At 40.7% G+C, this 22274-nt stretch overlaps 1 protein-coding gene across 5 annotated transcripts in view; it reads left to right on the forward strand.

Annotated features, from left to right (window-relative positions):
• The first annotated feature begins 2488 nt into the window (after window positions 1-2488).
• atp8a1 (ATPase phospholipid transporting 8A1) overlaps window positions 2489-22274 on the forward strand; it is a 124833-nt gene continuing 105047 nt past the window's right edge. For 4 of the 5 annotated variants that reach the window (XM_074649287.1, XM_074649289.1, XM_074649288.1 and 1 more), the window contains exons 1-2: window positions 2490-2940; window positions 21521-21635. In XM_074649287.1, the coding sequence (XP_074505388.1) occupies window positions 2892-2940; window positions 21521-21635 (164 nt within the window). In that variant the 5' untranslated portion in view covers window positions 2490-2891. Of the gene's footprint in view, window positions 2941-21520; window positions 21636-22274 lie in introns of all 5 variants that reach the window. The other variant, XM_074649290.1, reaches the window with a different exon arrangement.

A 22274-nucleotide genomic window follows, 5' to 3' on the forward strand; every position in this document is an offset into this window, starting at 1 on the left:
TATACCCACCTGTGTCCAGCCGTTGTGCTATACAGTTGGTGAAACATGTCAATTCTTTATACTTCTCACATACAGATGAAGTATGATTATTGATAATCAATCTTCTTGTCTGACTCTTATTATAATGTAAACCAAGGGTGTGTCCGGGGATTGGAGTCTGATTGGCCACCCCATTATCATAAACTTTGATTGGCAATCTGCCCAGTCAGAGAGTACTTTATACTGTGACTGTATATTTGAATGTGCAGAGTATTCTTTTGTATATAGACTACTTTTGGGGGGTACAATTTCTTTTTGAGGACTTAAAGAATAATGTATGGAGGCTTCATATTACATGTGTATGGTGCCACTCTGTTGTGTTGTGTTGTGTTTGGTCTAGTTATCTTTTAACTTAAAATTTTAAACACAGGGATGTACGAAACTATAAGATACTGTAATTAAAGTAGACATGAGTATTGGTAACAGAAATAGTAAATCAATGCGATTGCGATGTGTCTGGACTGCATTAATCAAGAGTATTTTCCTAAATATTAGACCGTTCCTTTAATGAATTATAGTCTCTGATGCTCTGCAGTCTTCTCTCAGAGGTTAGTGGTTAGATGACAGGGAACCTTCCTGGTTAATAAAGAATTAAAAGGCAAAGCAAATGAAGAAAGTAAAGGATATAGGACATAATATCAAACAAATTACAATCTGGGATCATGTATGTTTTTAAATTATTTTCTATGATTTATGATATGAGACATTTTGTTGTGTCTGTAGTCTGTGTGGATGTCTTTTGTGTCACTGGTGGCTTTCTGTTTATCTAGGAAGTCTGTATTAAATGTTAAAACATACACCAATAATAATCAAACAACATTTTATCTGCAAAATTAATCAGTAGTTTTATAGGTTAACATAAATGTCCTATTATCCCTTATATATATCAAATATAATTGGCATATCTGGAGATATAATATAAGTGTATATATATAGGTGTTTAATTATTTGTGTCAGTTAAATATGGTTTACACTATAATTCAGCATAATGGTATCACAAAGTAGTTTTAGTGCTACTACCATTTATGAGAAAAAAAATCACAAATTAACAAGAAATTTTTTTTTTATATTTCTGGGGATTATTAAATCAGAAATTTGCAAGAAAAAAATAAAAATTCTTTGAGACGAAAGTTGTACATTTACGAGAATTTTTTTTAAAAATTTGGGTGAAAAAAAAAAATAATTCTCTGAGATTAAAATCGTACATTTCCGAGGTTAAAACTTGAATATTCTGAGATTAAAGTCGTACCAAAAGTAGTATTAGTGTCATTTAAATTTAATATAATTTGTAATTTATTAACAATATACTTCCAGTGTGTTATGGAACATATCCAATAAAATATTACAAAAAACTAATTTATTGTGTTTTTTAATATATTGCGAAACGCATAACCATATAAAGAAATCAATGTAAATTGAATATAGTAAATATAGTACCATACAATTCAAAATTATACTACTATTGTTAAGTGTCTTTGAGTTCTTTAAAAGCGCTATATAAATTGAATTTATTATTCTACTACTATGAAATAATAATACTGTATTTAATGTATGTAGTTCATTAAGTGGTGAGGGGTTGTCATCACTATATAATTAAAAATCAATGTAAATTGAATATAGTAAATATAGTGCCATATAATTCAAAATTACACTATTATTGTCCTACTACTATGTAATAATAATACTGTATATGTATATTTCTAATATTTGAATATTTGAGCATATATTAATGTATGTTAGTTCATTAAGTGGTGAGGGGTTGTCATCACCATATAAAGAAATCAGTGTAAATTGAATATAATAGATATAGTGTCATATAATTCAAAATAATACTATTGAAATAATATTACTGTATATGTATATTTCTAATATTTTAATATTTGAGCATATTTTAATATATGTTAGTTCATTAAGTGGTGAGGGGTTGTCATCACCATATAAAGAAATCAATGTAAATTGAATATAGTAAATATAGTGCCATATAATTCTAAATTGTACTATTATTGTCTTACTACTATGTAATAATAATACTGTATATGTATATTTCTAATATTTTAATATTTGAGCATATATTAATGTATGTTAGTTCATTAAGTGGTGTCATTTGTTGACATTGCAATCACTATTAATATAAATTAATAACTATATTTATACAAAAACAAGACTAGATTGTGCAAAGCCAACTCCCACCCACTGTACTATTGTTATGTCTTCAAGCTGTGAACAACATCTACTGCAGAGGGGGGGAGGGGATTTGTGGGTACAATTTAAAAAACTTATTGAACATTATTATCCCTGTCGATTAAAACACAGCACTTTATCATATTTTATATCCTCGTAAAAATACATTTTTTATGACTTATATTGTCCTATCCGCGGTGAAATTAGAGTTATTATGGTTTAGTCCCCCCTCTGCCGCTGCGTGGTGAAGATGGTACGGTCCATAATGTGAAGCGGCACCGTCCCCCCTCAACGTCAGTTTATGGTGAGTCCGTGTCCACCGTGTCCACTCCTCCTGCTCTATACCGGAGCCGTCTATCAGCTCTATAATCCGCCGTGTGAACCGGGATGCTGGTGCTGGGGGATCCGTGAACACCGTGAGCTCCTGGGCTCTGTCACCTCCAGGAAATGAATGTTGTTTTAATACCTCGTCTTTAGTTGTACACAGTAGTGTCCGCATGAGAGACGTTTCTTTTTGAATTTTAGCCGTTATTTAGCCGGTTTTGAACCGTTATTTAGCCGTTTATTTTTAAATTCTTTGACGGTTGGTCAGCAGCACAAGCAGCAGGGAGCAGAACTAAGAAGCCGCGGCCGCCTGACAGGTGCCGTCGCCCGGCTCTGTGTTTGGAGAGATGCCGCCCGTCCAGAGAACCATGTCTGATCTTCGTACCCGGTCGGAGGGTATGTAAAGACTATTCCACCTCGTTTGTGTGTGTTACAGAAATGTTTGGAAATCAGGTTCAGCTGCTATTTCCTTCAGAAAACGAAAGAAGAAAGAAAGAAGGCCGGGCTGGTTGGTGCTGTCTGGAAGTCCATCCAGGACAGTAACTTAGCTAGCTAAAGCTGTGTTAACATGGGGTCAAGGAAACCCTTGAAGGGGCCTGGAGAGAGTTTTCTGAAGGAGTCTCCAGAAACAATTTGAATGTATTTTAAAAAAAAAAGGTCTCCATATCTGTAGATAAAACATGGGAGTTTCCCCAGACAGTTGCTTAATCAAATGGGTGTCTGCAGTCTCTGTATCAAGCTTCTTTAGGGTGCACCTGACCCAGCAAACCTCACCAGACTGGGACCCCCCAGTCCAGACTGGGACCCCCCAGTATGGTTGGTGTATATCTTTTACTTTCTTCATTTGCTTTGCCTTTTAATTCTTTATTAACCAGGAAGGTTCCCTGTCATCTAACCTCTAACCTCTGAGAGAAGACTGCAGAGCATCAGAGACTGTAATTCATTGAAGGAACAATAAAGAGATAAAGTCTCCATATCTGTAGATAAAACATGGGAGTTTCCCCCAGACAGTCTGCAGTCTGTATGAAGCTTCTTTGGGGTGCACCTGACCCGGCAAACCTCACCAGACTGGGACCCCCTCCTCCAGCCCACCACAAAACAATCATCATCATCATCATCTCAGAAAGCAGTGACTGCAAGTTGATGCTTTAGTGACAGTAGCCACAAGTCTTAACAATGCAATAACAAAGTGTCAGGCAAATGGCATCTCCAGTAGCGTGGGTCTAATAATACAGCCATTGTAATTCAGCTGGGACCCTCACCCAGCAGCCTTCACTGCACCAGTAACTTTCCACTGCATCTCAGTTGTATTTACCAGGGAAAGAGGATGCATGTGATGCATGTGTGTGTTACAGAAATGTTTGGAAATCAGGTTCAGCCTGCTATTTCCTTGTTAAAATGAAAGAAAGAAGGCCGAGCCGGTGGCTAGTCTGGAAGTACATACAGGACAGTAACTTAGCTAGCTAAAGCTGTGTTAACGGTGCCCCGACAGACAGGGGTCAAGGAAACCCTTGAGAGGGGCCTTGAGAGTTTTCTGAAGGAGTCTCCAGAAACAATTTGAATGCATTTCATGAAAGAGAAAGTCTCCATATCTGTAGATAAAACATGGGAGTTTCCCCAGACAGTTGCTTAATCAAATGGTAGTCTGCAGTCTCTGTATGAAGCTTCTTTAGGGTGCACCTGACCCAGCAAACCTCACCAGACTGGGACCCCCAGTCTGGATGGGTGCTAGGTTTGCTGGTGCATTTGATTAAGCACCCGTATCCTAGATAAACAGAAAGTCACCAGTGACATAAAAGACATCCACACAGACTACAGACACAACAAAATGTCTCATATCAGAAATCATAGAAAATAAGTTAAAAACATAAATGATCCCAGGTTGTAATTTGTTTGATATTATGTCATGAGTTAACATCTGCACTGGGGCCAGATGAGAAGGAGTCACCCAAGCAGTTCAATGCCCGTACTTAGTTTTAAATACTGGTGAAGAAAGATTAACAAAACATATATTTATATTGATTGATCATGAAATCACTAATATTTTGAGAGAGGGATCCCTATCTGGTTGGTGTATATCCTTTACTTTCTTCATTTGCTTTGCCTTTTAATTCTTTATTTACCAGGAAGGTTCCCTGTCATCTATAACCACTAACCTCTGAGAGAAGAGTGCAGAGCATCAGAGACTATAATTCATTAAAGGAACAGTCTAATATTTAGGAAAATACTCTTGTTTAATGCAGTCCAGACACATCGCAATCGCATGGATTTAACATTTCTGTTACCACTACTCATATCTACTTTAAGTACAGTGTCTTATAGTTTCTTTCATCCCTGTGTTTTAATTTAAAAGATAACTAGACCAAACACAACACAACACAACACAACACAACACAACAGAGTGGCACCATACACATGTAATATAAAGCCTCCATACATTATCTGGATGGGTGCACCTGACCCAGCAAACCTAGCACCCATCCTCCCAGTCTGGATGGGGGGGTCCCAGTCTGGATGGGTGCTAGGTTTGCTGGGTCAGGTGCACCCATCCAGACTGGGACCCCCCCTCAGTTATATGTCCAGCTCACCACAAAAGAATCATCATCATCTCAGAAAGCAGGAAGAAGTGACTGCAAGTTGATGCTTTAGTGACAGTAGCCACAAGTAATAACAATGCATTAAACAAAGTGTCCAGCAAATGGCATCTACAGTATAGCGTAGGTATAATAATACAGCCATTGTAATTCAGCTGGGACCCTCACTCACCAGCCTTCACTGCACCAGTAACTTTCCACTGCATCTCAGTTGTGTTTGCCAGGGAAAGAGGATGCAGAGGATACATACACACATAGCTTAAGTGATTTGAATGCTGGTAAGGGGATCTGTTTACGTTAGGGCTCTGGAGGCCGCTTAGTAGCTTTGGTGTGTTAAGGTCAGTTTGTTTATCCAGGAGAGCATCTATATGGCTGGGCATATAACAGGCTCATTACTGGCTGCAGATGCACAGTCCTGGCTGTAGGGTTTCCTCCTTTTATAAATTCATCCCATCACTTATTGGTGGCTCACCCTGACCTCTGACCTCTGGCAGAATTTATCTGCAGGGATCAATAACATATCGTAGTGTTATTATTTATGGTACTTTACTGCGGTTTGTGTTTCTCCTCACACTAAATTTAGTTTGATTTGGGATTGCTTAGGTTTGATTTATAACTGTAGACTCAGGCTAATATCTCAATCTAAGTTATTGCTGTTGGGTATATTTTTTGGCAAGCAGTCTGGCCGCTTAAAGTGAATTAAAATTAACTTCCTCTCATTTGTATTTGCTATATACTTCTAGTTAAGTTGTTCCATAAATCAAAATGTAGGGGATAAGGGGGTCATTTGCATACCTAATATGTGCTTCTCATTAAGGCTATTAATGACATGTCTATAATCATGCACAATGTGCCATCTCATTTACCTCTAGTAATGCAGTAACTTCACTGTATGAGACAGTTTTAATTGTTACCAGCCGCGACAGTGTGTGGCTGGTATTGTTTTCACCTTATGAGTCTGTGTGTCATCATGTGTTCCTGGAGACACTTAACTGTAGTGGGAACTCCCACAGAACCAGTTTTGGGTAGTTTCCCAGGTGTTTTAATGTCTGTCTGTGGACAGATTTTGTCACTGTGATAGTGCCACCATCGTGCAAGATGCAGTCACGAAACTTTACAGATGTGTAATTGAGATCAAAATGAAGGCTGAGTTCCAAGATGGTTGTAGTCCGAGCAAGAGTGTCCCCCCCCGACTTTATGCTCCTCTCCCGATTGGGCGTTGTGGCTAGTGTGATTTCATCGCAAGATGGTCTCTAGTTGAGTATGTGTTCATACAGGAAGTATTCCTGAACTATGTCCTGCATCCAAGTAGCTAGGACTGTGGGGAATGCATTTTTACAGAGAAATGTGACTCAATTACAAAAATATTCAGTATTTGTGAATATGAAGCACTGTCTGAAAGCTGCTGCAGAGGAGCATAAAACTAACACCAACCTGTGATACCCTCAATTTGTGGTGCACAGCATATTGGTCAGCTTATCCATATCCGTGATATAACGCACCATTGACTCATTTGTTAATTACAAATGACAAGTCACTACTTTTCTTTAAATGTGACAATTCTTAGTCAGTTCTGAAAGGATAAAGGTAATACACAAGTTTGTGTGCACTACTGAAATCTTGAAAAACACGATTAAATGGAGCCATTTTCCTTTTTTGATTTTGCAAAACTTGGTGTTACTTGAAGCAATCAGGATTTTACAGAAAAGCCTTAACGCTGAATTCACACCAGGCAGTGGCGAAGTGCGGTTCGCCGCAATAATTAAATTTTTCTGCGGCCGGGAGGCGTGTTCATGTGTTTCAGGTGGGAAGAAATTCTTTATAACCTAGGTCAACATGTTACAGGAGTCACAGGATCTGTTTGCTTATTGGCTGCGGGTTCTTTCTGGCCGCACTTTGCCGGTAATAGTTGAACTTTTCCCAACTTTTGTTTGGCCGCACTTTGCTGCAGAATCGAACGGCCGCACTTCGCCGCTGCTCTGGAGTGAATCCGGTGTAAGGGACTTACCTACTATAGATGAAAATAATATTATTATATTATATTATGTTATAATATATATTATAATATTATTATTATTAATAATAATATTGGCCTAAACGACCATTATTGCTTATTATTGAATATTTAAATATTGAGCATCTCTAGCATACAGACATTGATCTACTCCACAGAAAAACAATAGGAATCTGTTTTTGTTGAATAAGAGAATATTTCTTCTAACCCATAAATGTGTTTTTTTCCAAAACAAACCAAAAATTGTGCCCACATTGTGAATATTGTTCATACCTGCATATCCGTATCCTCAACAGATGGCCTTGATGTCAAACATTTCTATTTCTTCCAATCATTCAAAATACAGCAGTGCATTTTATGTGACAGAACTAGTTACACAGTGGTAAGATTGTCTTTCTGATTTATGGCTGTAGGACAGGCAGTTATGCATGATCAATAACAATAAAGTGATGATTAAAACTGACTACTAAAATTCAGTGCTTTTACCCAAATTCAATTATAAAAATATATGCAAGTGTGTCAATAAAACACATTTCTGTGCTGTTAAATGGAGTTTTTCCCTTTTTTTTTTGATAGGAATGGTGTGAGTAGGGTGCATCTCACACTTGTTGTAAGTGGTTTGGTGTTAGTTTTGTGCTTTTTTGTAGTTTTGAAATGCCACCTAAGAGCTGGTAATTATAAAGCAATTTGTCATCCTGCGAAGGCCCCATGCATCCTACTGGAAGACATCTGAATAATTAAATACTACTATAGATTCCATAGAAAACTGTTGGCCAATGTGGCTGCTGCAGTCACAAGAGCAAACACATGAATTATGCAGCAGCTATTGCTGTCACCCACAACCCCCATCTACCACACACTACCTTTTTAGGTTACTAAGAGCAAACGATTTTGCTGTTTTTCACATGGCTCCATAACACTAAAGCGTACACTATCATCCCCCTGCTTCAAAACAGTATCATGTTTTCTTTGCAAGTATCTTTCTGAATGCAGGATTCGATCACCTCCTGCACCGTGCCAGGTTGATGACCAACATTTCCAGCCTCATGGCTCCACATCTAGTGAAGTATTTTTGCTCTGTTCCGCAACATTTCTTTCGGCTGCTTTTATGAGAGCCTAAGCACACTCCCCACCCTTCAGTTTTATTTTTTAATCACCACACTGCATCAGGCAGGCTTCCATCTAGAAAGGGCAGCCCTCTGCCAGGCTTACCACCTAATCCATCAGCGGCTTGTCCGTCAGCTCTCCGTGCTGCACACTCCCCAGTCTCGCCCACCACGTGCCGCTCCGCTCCTTGTCACTCTTCTCTGCTGCGCCGTGCGGAAACATCCGACATCACTTCCAGCCTGTGCCTGCATGAGTTGCCAAAATAACCTTATCTGGGACACTGTTGGGGTACAGGTGACGTCAGCAGCGATCAATGTGTGATCCTGCGTTGACAGACAGGCACCTTTTAGAGGCTGATCTTTCCAGCACAAATTTCTACGATAGGCGGGATTAATAACTGCTTCCACTGTCTAGATGCTGATCGACAGAAGCCACGCAAGTCAAAGCTAGACAGATGGCGAGAAGCATCCTGTTTGCCGCCTTAGCTTGCATACTTATCTGCAGACACACCAAAGCCCCTCTCACAATTGACACTAAAGGTGGAGATAGGCAGGTAAGCCTGTCCTGTGAGGAGGAATCTATCAAAAGACCAACTTGTCTTTTCGTGTCAGCTGATTCACATGATAGAAGATGCTCTTCTTCAGCATCTGATTGCCCACATACTAGTTTTGAAAGAGTCAGTCTGCTTCTCCTTAGAGCATTACATCTCTACCTTTCTGTCATTCTCCAGATTTTTTTTTCATGTGTAAGTGAAGCAGGATGTTCCCCCGTAGCATTTCAATAACACCAGCTAAGCCTCGGTGTGTCTGAATAGTGGGAACAGCATGGGGAGGGAGACTGGAGGGGGATAGACCGCTCCCGTCTGAAGGGATCCAGAGCTGCCCATGTGCCTGGCGGATCACTGGCTGATAATAATGTGGCACAAAAGCCCAACACGCCACTAAATCCCCTGTCTGGGGCCGCTGGTGTGTCATATCAAGTCCCCTCGGGCCTCTCCACTCTGTCTATGTGTCGGCACGGGACATCTCCTCTGCTCTATTTTCCACTTAATGTCCTGCCTCCATCACTAACCTGCAGCCAGTCTAATATGTGCTTCTTCTCAATTCCCCTCACCTCAATGATTTTCCTCTGTCTGCAGAGGAAAGTGGATGTGGCAGGTCGTTGTGAGGAGGGGGAGATGTGAAAATGCTCATGAGCACGTGTCCATGCAGAGACGGATGCAGAGATACAGAAGCTACTCTAATGTTTGCTCATGTACGTCGTTATGAAGAGCTGATGAGTGAGAACTTTGCAGGCGTTAACAAGAAACTGCATTGTCTTATTTTGGGCTGCAACTAATGATTACTACCTTCATTTAAAAATGAATCACCATAAACGCAACATCCCTTATTTGTATTTGCCAGGGACCTTTGATGCATACCATTCCCCATCTCTTTCTGTCCTTATTTTATTTCTCTATCGGCTATCCAGTTAAGTCCAAAATAATAATAATTAGGGCTGTCAAAGTTAACGCGATAATAACACGTTAATGCAAAACGCCACTAATTTCTTTAACGCATTAACGCAACTTGCAATTTTTAGGTTACTGTAATGTCTTAATGTCCTTAAAGTACCTGGAACTTATTAGAGCCTCTGATCTGCAGGTCAGCTGGAGATCCCCAGTAATGTTGCTCAGATCGAACTTTTTTTACGAGCCACTGAAAAGCTGCGTTGCAAACATATGCTCATAGGGAAATAAATCTTCCCCTCAACCATCAGCTCATAAGATGCACAGTCACCTCCTGTTCCCAAATGTCAAATAATTCATGAAAGCAGCATTAGACGGTGAGAAAGAGGCCCTAAACTGTAAACGCAATCATCATTTTTTTCTGCTGGTGTCTTGTTTCTGGCCTGGCTGTGTTTGTCTATGTGATGGACACACACACACACAGGAACAGCAGGAAAATGCTGCAAGCTTGCACGTGCCAGGAGATAGCCAATATGATGGTGTCACAGCGGGATGACAAGGTCAGATAGAAAGGTGTCGGCAGGCACTCCACAGGGAAGCATCACCATCGGTGGCTGGGAAGATAAAACTCTTGCTGCCCTTGACCCCCAACATCTCAAACATTTTATGGCCTCGTTCCCATCTCAACTTTATGTCCAAACTAGGCCACAGTTCTACTTCTACTAGGACTTCCACATTTAATTTACAGTGCACCCTTATTGCGAATACTGTCTTTAGATAATACTTGAGAGTTTCTCATTCTGGACATTAGTGGACATCAGGTGGACATTAATGATTTGGGACTAATGTAAAGGCATAGTTGACACAGCAGGTACAATATAAAGTTGTAGCTTGATCTACATTTCTGTGCTGTGCTACGTCTTTACATCCTACTGATCACCTACTCAGTAGTCCTCTACTGTTAGATGACAAAACAAAAATGCTTTCACCACTTTCATGAATGCATGTGCTCCTGCAGTAAAAGCAGTAGTGTAATTGATCCAGTTATTAATAGACACAGTCTGAATACATTAATGCTGTTGAAGACCGACGCCTGAATCAATAACAGACAAGGATGGCGTCCATTTTATTATTTCTTCTATAGAGCTGAAAGGATGTACGCTTGTGTTGTGCTCATGTGTTACTTACTATGTTATACTGGATGATGGAGGCGCCAGTTTTTAACTGTTTAGCTAACATGTCACATCAGGTCAGTGAGCATCACTGAAACACTGGGATGGATTAATTGTCATTGCTCAGCCATTTGTATATTACAGCTATTTTTACTGAACAAATAAATGCAGTTGTCCTTATCAAGTTTTTGCCCCTATATCAGATCTGAGTCTGTAACTTTAATATTGATTTTTTGTTGTCTGACAGTTAAACATTAACTTAATATCTTGGTAAACCTGTTAGACATGAGACAACATCCCAGTTATCAACCAATCCATCCGACCTTACAACAGTGACACAACAAAAAACCTGTTACATACCATTGTGGCCTGTTGTTACCTGTTTTCTGCTGTTAGTTGTATAACTGGGAAGCCGTGCAGCATGAAGTAGCTTCTAACAATGTTGATTTACACAGTTTATGCTAATCCTCTAAATGCTCAACAGTTTTGTTTAGAAAAATTCTGAAAATGAAAAACATTGGGTCTTAGAGTCTTGCAGTGGTTACAGTACATTTGTACCCTGTGAATACAGGAGGAGGAAGGGCCAGATTAGCACTTTTGTTATGTTGGTTTATTGGTAATGTTATGTTGGTTCGTTATTTATGTTGGCTAGTTTATGTTGGTTGCACTGTCTTCCTTTAACTCGTGTACAGCCAGAGAGGTACATAAGCATTTCACTGCACATTATACTTATATAATTGTGTATGTGACGAATAAACTTGAAACTTGAGGTTAAGAATGAGGTTAAAACAGATTTTAGCTCTTAAACTTTGTCAGGATGCAAAAGGACACCTTACTGCAATTTGCAAAGTATATTTTTTGTCTATTATAAATTGGTGATACCGTTTCTTTATGTCTAGTGCCACCAGCAGTTTGATATTTTTGGCTTTTAGTGAAATATCTTAACATTTATTGGATGAATTACTTCTAAATTTGCTACAGACTTCCCTCAGGATGATCTCTAATAACTTTGGTGATCCTTTAGTGCCATGCTTGTGTTAACATGTGGCTCAAGTACAGCCTCACAGAGCCTCTAGCATAGCTGTAGACTCTTAGTCTTGATCCTTTATGAATAATCTTAATGATTAATTGATTTAACAGATTTGCTGTTCGTTAATTTTCTGTCAGTTGACTAATAGATTAGTAGATTAGATTAATAGATGAATTGATTTTTTCCCCAGCACTACTGAGGTTTTTTCCCCAACTGCTGTGGAGGAACCTCAAGCTACATTTAAGTTGGTGACACCTTGTGTGTTGTTTTGGCTATAACAACAATAGAACCTGGTGTATTATTTCATACGTTTTTGATGAAGACAAGGAAGAGTAGTGTGTGGTCAGGCACGACACTGACACAGCACTATGACTGGTATTCACATGATCTATTTCCTGTCTTCAGATCTCTGAATTGCACGCCATACTTCCTTCCCTTTTACCATTCATAAAGTAGCACAGAGTGGAAAGGTTTCTGTCCCCGGGTGCAGATCCCTCGCTAAGCTAAGCCAGGCCATCCCTGTGATGTCACAGCAAGCCCCAGCTGCCCGTGTTGTCCCTGGACTGACTGTCCGTCCCACCGTGGCCCGCCTTAGCCTATGGGGAGCCAGACGGAGCCGTACGGGGAGGGGGATTAATGCTGCGGCTGCCCTGTTGTTGTTGTGAGTGCTGGTTAAAGCATTGTGATCTGATAAGCGACTTATGGATGTTACTGTTGCTTAGATCGAGGCAGTATCTATATCACCCTCCAGCACCCCCCCCCCCCTAATTCACAAATGGTTGGAGACGGGGGGTAGGGGGGGGGCTTTCATCTCTGGGACTTTGATTCCCATGAATAGACTGTGGCTGCTCTGTCTACTGAAATATTTATCTGGCATAAATGAATCATGTACAGATCTTTCCTTTTGGTGGTGATGAGCAGATATAAAAGGCACTTTAAGCTCAGTGGGTTGAGAAATCCCAAAGCCTGGGGGTTTGGAACTAATTTGACCCTAATAACAATGGTAGATAGCCTCAGGTTAGGGTGAACAATGTGCAGACTGACAGCATCACACCTCACCTTTCTGTCTTTTTTGATTACTTGCTACATGGTGGTCTATTTGTGTTAAACATTTACACAGGAGCCATTCCTCTGCATTTTTCTGTTTTTAGAGTATTTGATGCAGTTTTTCTTCACAAAGCCTCTTGACTGTGGTTTGGCTACCATTCATTTTGTTCCTGTTAGATCAATGTCAGTAGCCCCTAGCTGCCTGCCCCCACCCGCCCTGGTATTATTGAATGAATCGTGTGGGAGCCTAGCTGTGGCCAGGTCACGTGCCTCCTCCTCCTCCTCCTCCTCCTCATCCTTCTCCTCAGCTACACTTTATTGACCAGCCTACAACTCTCTCAGGCTCATTAGTGCTTGTTCGCTATCTCACCCGGTAGATTGGACTCTGCCTGGACCTATTTCTGGAAGAACAAAAAGCCTTTTTACCATTTGATTTGCCTCCAGATGGATGTTATACCCCCCGGTGATTGACTCATGGGCCTCTCTGAAGAATCCCAAGGCTTAGTCATGGAGCCAACTGACTCATCGCTGTGTAATCTTAGACATAGTAGGTGACCAAAGAAGTTGTAGAATGCTGCCAGCATGTGACATGATATCTTTCATGATTCGTTACAAGCTTGAGGTCAAACATGAATAGCCAGAATAAGATACGGTTGCTAAAAATATCTTGACTATAACAAGGATTTCTAGTTATTTTAAAAACAAGGATTAGTGCTGTTACTGTGACAATAGGGAGCCAAGAGCCATATGTATTTTTAAGTATTGGTCAGTTGTTTATTGTGTTCTTTAATATTTAAGCCTGAGTGTCATGATGTGCTGTGCTCGGTCATACGCTGGAGTATCAGGTCATTATTGTTCCTGTCGTTGCTGCCATTAGATGCGTTTAATCTTGCTTGTGTTGACAGTCATTGCAGCAATCATTATCCACCCCCACCCCTTCTGCCTGACCTGAGCAAATACCCCTCAGGATATCATAAATCTGCAGAGGATGGTTTTGTTGGTTTTATTAAAGAACAATATATTCGTATTGAGGGACAATACGTTATTACTTCAGATTCAAGAGTAATTGTGATTTCTCTCAAATTTAAGTTTGGTTGTTTGTGTTGAACTATATTGTAACTAGGGCTGTCCTCGACCAAAGAAATTCTTAGTCGACTAACAATCATATGATTTTGTCAACTAATCGATTAGTTGATTTAATCAACAGATTTGTAAAACTGAGTTTCTTCCACAAAGAATCACACAAAAGCACCACTTTGAATCTTGTGTTTACCAGAGATGTGCTGATAAGTTTCTTGGAAAAAGGTAATTCAGCATGAAAAAAGCATAAAAAACAACTAATCGATTAAAGAAATCTTAGTTGACTAAAGCTGGGGACACACCAACCAGACATCAGAGAACTAGTGGCGACGAAGACAGCCTGTTGCCTCGCCTCACGTCGCCTTTGTTTTGGCCGACAAGTTGCATTTTAACACATTGGAAAGACTACAGCCGACGGCCGGTTAGCACGTACGTTCTGCGCTTGCATGAGATGAAATAACTCTCCACACAAGCAGGTCGCGGTAGTCTGTATTCGTCATTCAAAACTGTCTGACGGCCGACCGTCGGCTTGGTGTGTCAGGGCCTTAAGACCAAAGTGACCGATTAGTCGAATAATTGACTAGATTAGAGGGGGCAGCCTTAATTATAAGCATGTTTTCCAGCAGTTATTAAGAGACTACGCTGACCACATACACAAATTAGCATTGATGATAGGAAAATAACAGTGTTCTAGTCTGATTGACATACTTTAAGTATCTTTAAAAAAATCCCTCAGGTATCACAGAAGGGATTTTCCATGCCCGATGGTTGCAGAGAGCATCTGTAACCTACAACAGTCACCGAGGGATAAAAAGACAGACCGGGGAAGACCGGCATGTCTTGGCTAATACCAAAAGCATGCTGGGCCCAGTTTTTTCCCATCGGGCACAGTCTCCAAAATACGTGCCCCCTTGTGACTATTGTTCCACCCGTCTGTCTGTTGGCTGACACAAGCAATAATCCTGACATCTGGCCTGCATCCAAACTCATTACGACACTTGATGGCATTGATCCTTCCTCCAGAGGCTTCCCCTCCAGAGCCGTGTGCTTCTGCTCTCTACTCCTACAGAGCTTTATTTGGCTCCTTGTTTCTCTCTCTTCTCTTTCCACATTGTTTTTACACAGCCAGCTAGTATGGGTAATACACTGGCTCCATTAATAGATGAAAGGTGTTGTTATGAAGCCTAATATAGCACAGATTAAGAGTCATGTTCGCCGCGAGTATCCGCCCAGTTTCCCATTCTTGCTCTCTTTATTGATGTCAGGGTAGTTGAGCCGTGACACGCCCGCAGTTAATGAAATTAGTGCTGAGAAAATGCACAGTGTCCACCAGGGAATATTAAGAGCAGTTCCCACTGAGACATCTGTGGTAGTGGCTCAGTACATTATCCACACAGTGTGTTAGAAACTAAGGAAATGAGCGGGATGTGGGGGAGGTAGATCCTATTAATGCCTCCTCCTCCACCTCTGACCCCCAGACTGTGCTGTTGGCCTGTCAGGGATTGCCTTGTGTGCTACTTTTAAATTTGGTGAAGGCCACAGTTACAGTCAGGGAGTGCACATAAATGTCAAACTGTTTCTATTGTTACGTTTGGTACGCCAACTGTAACAGCTGTGCATTTTGACACCAAACTGTGCTGATATGAGTCATTGCTGTAACATCCAGCTGAAATAGTGGGATTGACGACTGCACCAGTGTTTCTTTGGAAACCCCTCAAGCCCAGCTGACCACTTTCTGGCTTTGGCTTTACTTTTGCTCTTCTAATCCCATTAAAGTATTCAATATGTAGCCTTTAATTGGATCAGGTGTGGGAGAATAGTAGCTGTAGCAGAAACCTGGAGATCAGGTAGCTTTTGAAGACTCGAGAAGCACAACTCTTAAAGGTGCTTTGTATGATATCAAGAGCATTAATATAGCAGCAAACAGTTATTGTCTGTGTAAAGATATAGAGGAGTAATGTCTACCTGAGCAGAGAATGAAGTCACTCTCCCCCTGTGTGTGTTGTAATCCGACCTTCTCTGTGCTTTGTTGACATTTCACTGTTAGCACCGTTAGCTGCGAGCCACCCATCTCAGCCGTCGCCATGTTGAGAGCCGTGCGGAGGCAATAGAAATGCTCCCAATCTTGCATTTAGCAACTTTAACTAACTAGCATTACTGTACACAATCAGATTGAAAACAAAAGACAGCGCAAAACAAAACAGCGGTCTCGAACACCGATCTCCTGGTTGAAAGTCCTGTGTTTGTTGGACCCATCCACCTCCCCTCCCACCCACCATTAGCGTTCTTTCTCCCCTTTTATTCTACGTCTTTACATTGCAGTCAATACAGACTACATTGCGTGAAAATTTCGCGCCTAAATGCAAGAACGGCGTTCTTATTACACGCTTTTGCCTTGCACATTATCGTGTCATTCACACACCTTTTTGTGTGACCGGGCTGAATAATCGTATGTTCAACATAATCCAACAGTTTGTGTTGTGCAGTTTTTACTTAAACTTTGTACATAACCTCTTGTGTCACAGCTGCTAAAGGGAGAGAGCAAAAGTAAGTTAAGCAGTAGCAGAACCAGCTGCAACTGGTGCATTGCAGCACCTGGCCTACCACGGCACACCGGCTCCTGCTGCGAGGGCTCATTCAGAACACAGAGACCCAACATCAATCACAGCTGCTCAGCCGGCTCCTCTGGCCTGCTATTTCACACGGGCCTTATGCTGCAGTCACCAGCTACGCCAGCCCCCCGTTTTCATTTGTCATTGTAGACACTAATTCCTCGATCACCCAAGCTTCTTAAAGATTTAGTTTCCTGGCTTACTTTGTTTGCTGGCTTTGTCCCTCGAGGTGCAAGCTGAGATTGCGCTTCGGCATATAAATATTATTATTGAGGCTTGAGTATCAATTAAACACTGGCCTTACTACGGTTTTCTGTGACATTGATACTGTATTTTGTGGTGACATTTACTGCTGGACAATAAATCAAATATTAATCGCGATCATGATTTTGGCTTCCCAAAATTAAATGAACATGATTGACAGTGATGTTTAAAATGCGTGTTCCGTTTTGGCTTCACTTTTGGGGAGCTGTCATGCCCATAGACTGTATATAAGAAGTGGATGTAATCACCGTGATGTTTGTGGACTACCGTATTGAAACCTTGAGTTTGGCATTTTGGCCGTCACCATCTTAGTTTTAAGCCATCACCATCTTGGTTTTGTCCATATCCATCTTGTTTTTTGGCTGTCGCCATCTTGGTTTTTGGCCCCAGTGACATTACAGATGGTCAAATAACTCATGGTGTTGCTGGTGCTGCAACGATGGCACTTATTTCTTGCAGAATGTCTGCTGTAATTAAACTGCCAAATTAATAATATATCAAAGGTGCGTGCAAGGAAATAGTTTTATTACTTATAAAGACTAATACACAACAAAAAATGGGATTATAGTTGTAGCCACAATCATGCAGCAGCGCGCTGTGCTCATCCAGTCCAGACTCAGTGAGGTAGCATGCCTTTGAGTCAATGTCCTTTCCCTCACCTTTACTCAGTGCTGTTACTCATTCCCAACCACCTGTCTTCTCAGTGTCACCAGGTGAGCTCTTGGCTACAAATTATGCTTTAATTTAGGATGAAACAGGCTATAGGCTTACAGACAAGAGGAGGGACGTTACTTCCTACCACTAAGGTGATGTAGGATCAGTGGATCAACTCTTCAAGAATATTACGTAGTGCTGTGGTGACACTTGGCCTGAAAGTACCTTCTCTCAGGGCCAAATTAAGATCCCATAAAGATCCTTGTTCACAGTGCATCTCCTAGAAGCAAAATAACATTGTACCAAAAACTTTTTACCCAAAATTAAATCAACAGACCACAGCTTTCACTTTCACGTTGCGCTAGGCTACATTCCTGCTAATTAACAAATCTTTGCATCAAAATAAGACTTAAAATAAGGTTCTTCTTCACCTGATTTCAGTGCATTTTTATACAACAGAGAGCAGACGGGCAAAACAGTCAGTATGTTACTCTTCTACTCTGGACTGCAGCCGCAACGTTCAGGAAAGTTTTTCACGGGCTTTCGCTGCAGGGTGCGCGCACAGCGACATGAGAACTCCCAAAAAGTGAAGCCAAAACATCTCTATGACAGGAACTGTCATACTTCAAGGAATCACTAGTTGATTACATCATATTGTGGACACCATGCATCTAGTCTATAGTGGTCCTTTACCTAAACAGTAGTGATAATCACAGGCATCATGACAGGAAGTTGTCCCTACTTAACCAGTAGGCACCGCTCTTTAATCTCCCCGCCTAGATCCACATACCCTTTTGCCGCCACGCTAATCCAATAAACCACCTATGCTGATCTGACGTCTTGCATAACAGCGCCGGGATATCCGACCCGTGTTTCCCCCGGTGACCAATTGACTACAGGGGGCCAGTTATTTTTAGCCCTGGAGGAGCATGCTAAGGAGAGAAACTATAAGGAGATGATGGTGGGAAGAAGGACGGTTTGTTTGGCAGTCACTCCTCCAGTAATCCTCTATGCAAAGCCAAGTGGATCATTAAAATAACAAGACCTGTAATTTAAGTTTCAGCGTTTGTGTAACACGAGAGAGAAAGTGGCAAGAGTAAGGTGAGAATGAAAGAGAAAGAAAAAAGAACAGAGAAAGTTGCAAGTGTGACTTTGAAGACTGTGTCAGCCTTTTGTTTCCTCTTGACTTGACATGACAAGAAGGAAATACTGTAGGCAGGGGGGGACGGCACGCAGGCTGCAACTGGGGCATATCCGGCATGAGGCTCCGGTTACAGTACCTCATGACTCTGCGTTTTGTTGTTGTTGATGTGTCAAGCTGCCAGCTTCCCTCTCTTGTGTCCCTCCCCCTCCACGCCTCAGAACGGCCCTTCTTTCCATTTTTAAACTCCAGGGTTTTATCTGTAGTTGTGGAATCTAAGCTATTCCTGCCCTTACCTCATAACCCCTAACACCACTACTACTGCATGCTAGGGAAGGCCACCCAGCAACCACCGGATCACATGCGTGCAACCTGAGAGTCTGGGGAAAATGTTGACTTAAGAGTTTTACAGTAGTGCTCTCTTGGCAGTGCTAATCTAGACATATCAATTAAAACACAAGGGTAGGGAAATGTGAACCTCAGGAATGTTGGTTTGGATCTTTTCTCATCTTACAAACAAGATTACGTCTGGCAGACCTGCCTCTGTAGATGTGTTAGGTATTTCAGCTTCAAATCAGTTTGGCAGAACATTTGTTTTCCAGCATGTCCACTGGCACAGAAGTTAAGGAACTGCTGTAAGATGTCTGGAGTGAAAACTAATGAATTATTTTCATCATTGATTAATTGTTTGATCTGTGAAATGTCTGAACATACTGAGAAAAAAAAGGCTTGGAACAATTTCGCAAAGCCCTAGGTGATGTTTCTTGTTCTGTCTGATCAATAGTCCAAAACCCAAAAGTATTCAGTTTACTAGTGTATATATATATATAAGAAAGAGAAGCAGTAATCCTGCTATTTCAGAAGGTGGAAGCTGAAAATGTTTTGCATTTTTTCTAATTTTTTTCTGAAAAAATGACTGTAAAAATCACGTTTTATATCAACTAACCATTGGTAATGCCAAACTGACAAACTTACTTACCGAAAAGTTAGTCCAAAGATTGAACCTGAAAATAATACCAGCTGGATTGTCTGTAAAATGAGTTAAACTTACACCCTGTAATACACTGGATATACAGGTTGTAATTCCTTGTACATATTTGAAAATCTTTGCAAGTCACTCTCTGTTCAATAAAAAGATTCTTTGGTGTGTTTCCTATTTGCCGTCCCGCACTGCAGTAAGCAGCTTCAAGCTAGAGGCTTGAGATATTCCCGCAACATCCCCAGACATCCTATTTTCATGATACAGCACCCGTCTCCTCTCCAGCATGGAAAGCATGCATGCTAACTGTCCATCTATGATGTTTCAGACCTTGCCTACGGAGGCAAAGTAAGACACAGAAATGCCTCCTGCCAATCAAAAACTAAAAATATTTGTGGGTGTTTTTTTAAAAGGAAAAAATGTGTTGCACACATAAACATCTCTGCGACCCACATACAGCCCTCATTTGATGTGTTAATATAGCCTACATGGATCCATCCCACTTTGTTGAACCTAGTGGGAGCAGAGCAGCGCTGAGATAGAGAGAGAAAAAGAGTGTCAACCACCCAAGGAGAGGGGTTCTTGATTTTTTTTTTTTCAGCAGTGAATGGTGGCCTCTGACAATTAAAGATTTATTTTTTTCCAGTAAATGGTCAATAAGGCAGAATATGTGAGTGAAGAATGAATGAGTTCTCTACGCTGTTTTTTATGCATTTGGTTTGGACTTTAAGTGGTACTGCAGTTTGTAGGCTAAGCTCATATTCTGTAATTTGTATTTATCAAATAAATATTGAAAAATACAGTTGGATCAAAGCCTTGCATGTACAGTACCTCTAGTATATTGTAGTTAAATGACACCACATACTGTAGCTGATCCTCACAGATATCTGCTGTTGCCTGCAGGATGTCAATCTTGACAGGAAATTCCCAGCTCCAACAATATCCAGCAACAAACGTTTTCAGAGGCAGCTGCTGAAATGTCTCTTGAGTAATCGGACTGTGGACATTTCCTGAAGGCTTTATGTCACAATCACTTTTTTACAAAGGCATTTAACTTTGGCCAGAGTTTTTTCATACACATTGAAATTGGGGAAGATGCTAGTCTCCTAAAATGTATATCTACAGACAACATGGAGAATATCACCTCCACTCAGTAGATGTATGTTACTCTGTATGAGTCAGGCTGTTTAACACAAAGCCGGTGATTCCCTGTATTATCATTATTATTATATAACAGGGTTTTTCTCCAAGATGTCATTTTACTGTGGAGGCGGTAATGAGAGATGTATTGTCAGTGACATGTCATTTGGCAGTCCCACTGTTCTATTTTCTAAAGCACCTTCTCACTCCATTAAGATAATAATGTGAGCATTATACTGCTATTAGAGTTAGATTATTACTCCTGATCTGAGGCAAGTGTGGAGAATTACAAATGTCTCCTCGATGTATTGTGTAGGCTGCAGTGGTTGTAGCCCACTACAATGACTAATACATTGTGAACTCCATCATATACACAATCAAATAAAGGTGTTGTAATGTAGTTTGACACTCTCTTTTCAAAAGTATTACAATGAGACATTTTTACAATGCCAACTTCCATCAAAGCACCAAAAACATATATATCTAAAGCCTCTGAAGCACCAAGGTCAACTGCAGTCTCTAGAGTGTTGAAATCACTGACTTACCTTTCACAGACTCCAAAGACTTCCTTTGGGGACTTTTTCAACACGCACTGACTCAAACACTTCAAAACACTTTTTCATCTTACTTTTGTTTGTGCTCAAGGCAGGTTTTGTTTCTTATAGAATGCCTTTTCTTTTCCTCCCACGCTGCAGGATATGAAAAGACAGAGGACACCACAGAAAGGACGTCCTTAGCTGACCAAGAAGATGCCCGAATGATATACCTCAACCAGCAGCAGTTCACCAAGTTTTGCAACAATCGAGTCAGGTAGGAGATGTTTATGGGAATGTATTGAATATGATGAGAAATATGTATGTATGTAAATGGTGGAGAATTTGATTAAGAGCTATACTATGTGGTTGTAATCAATCATTTATAGTTGTATCAGTGTGGCAGTGTAACCAATAGGGAAATGTTGGTGCAAGCTCTAGTGCTGGCAAGAGCCCTGCATAGGGCAACTGTGACCCTTTTTAGGGTCTAACCACAGACTGTATATAAGAAGTGGACATATTCACCGTAACGTCACTCATCGATTTGTGGACTGCCGTTTTGAAACCTTGAATTCGGCATTTTGTCCGTCGCCATCTTGGTTTTTGACCAAAAAGGTTATAATTAACTTTCATGAACTGAAAACACACTGTGAAAGGGTTAAAGTTCTAAGAACAAAAGAGCTTAGCCACTCTCTAAAGCATCCCCTGCTTTATCGTCTATTTTGACTCTAAATGGGACCATCATTTACTAAATGAACATCATGCTGTATTGAAGAAGACTTGAAACTAGCGATTGAGACCATAAACTCATGTTTACAATGTTTACTGAGGTAATAAATCAAGTGAGAAGTAGGCTCATTTTCTCATAGACTTCTATACAATCAGACTTCTTTTTGCAACCAGAGGAGTCGCCCCC

Source organism: Sebastes fasciatus, chromosome 10 (assembly GCF_043250625.1).
Source record: "Sebastes fasciatus isolate fSebFas1 chromosome 10, fSebFas1.pri, whole genome shotgun sequence".
Classification (NCBI taxonomy): domain Eukaryota; kingdom Metazoa; phylum Chordata; class Actinopteri; order Perciformes; family Sebastidae; genus Sebastes; species Sebastes fasciatus.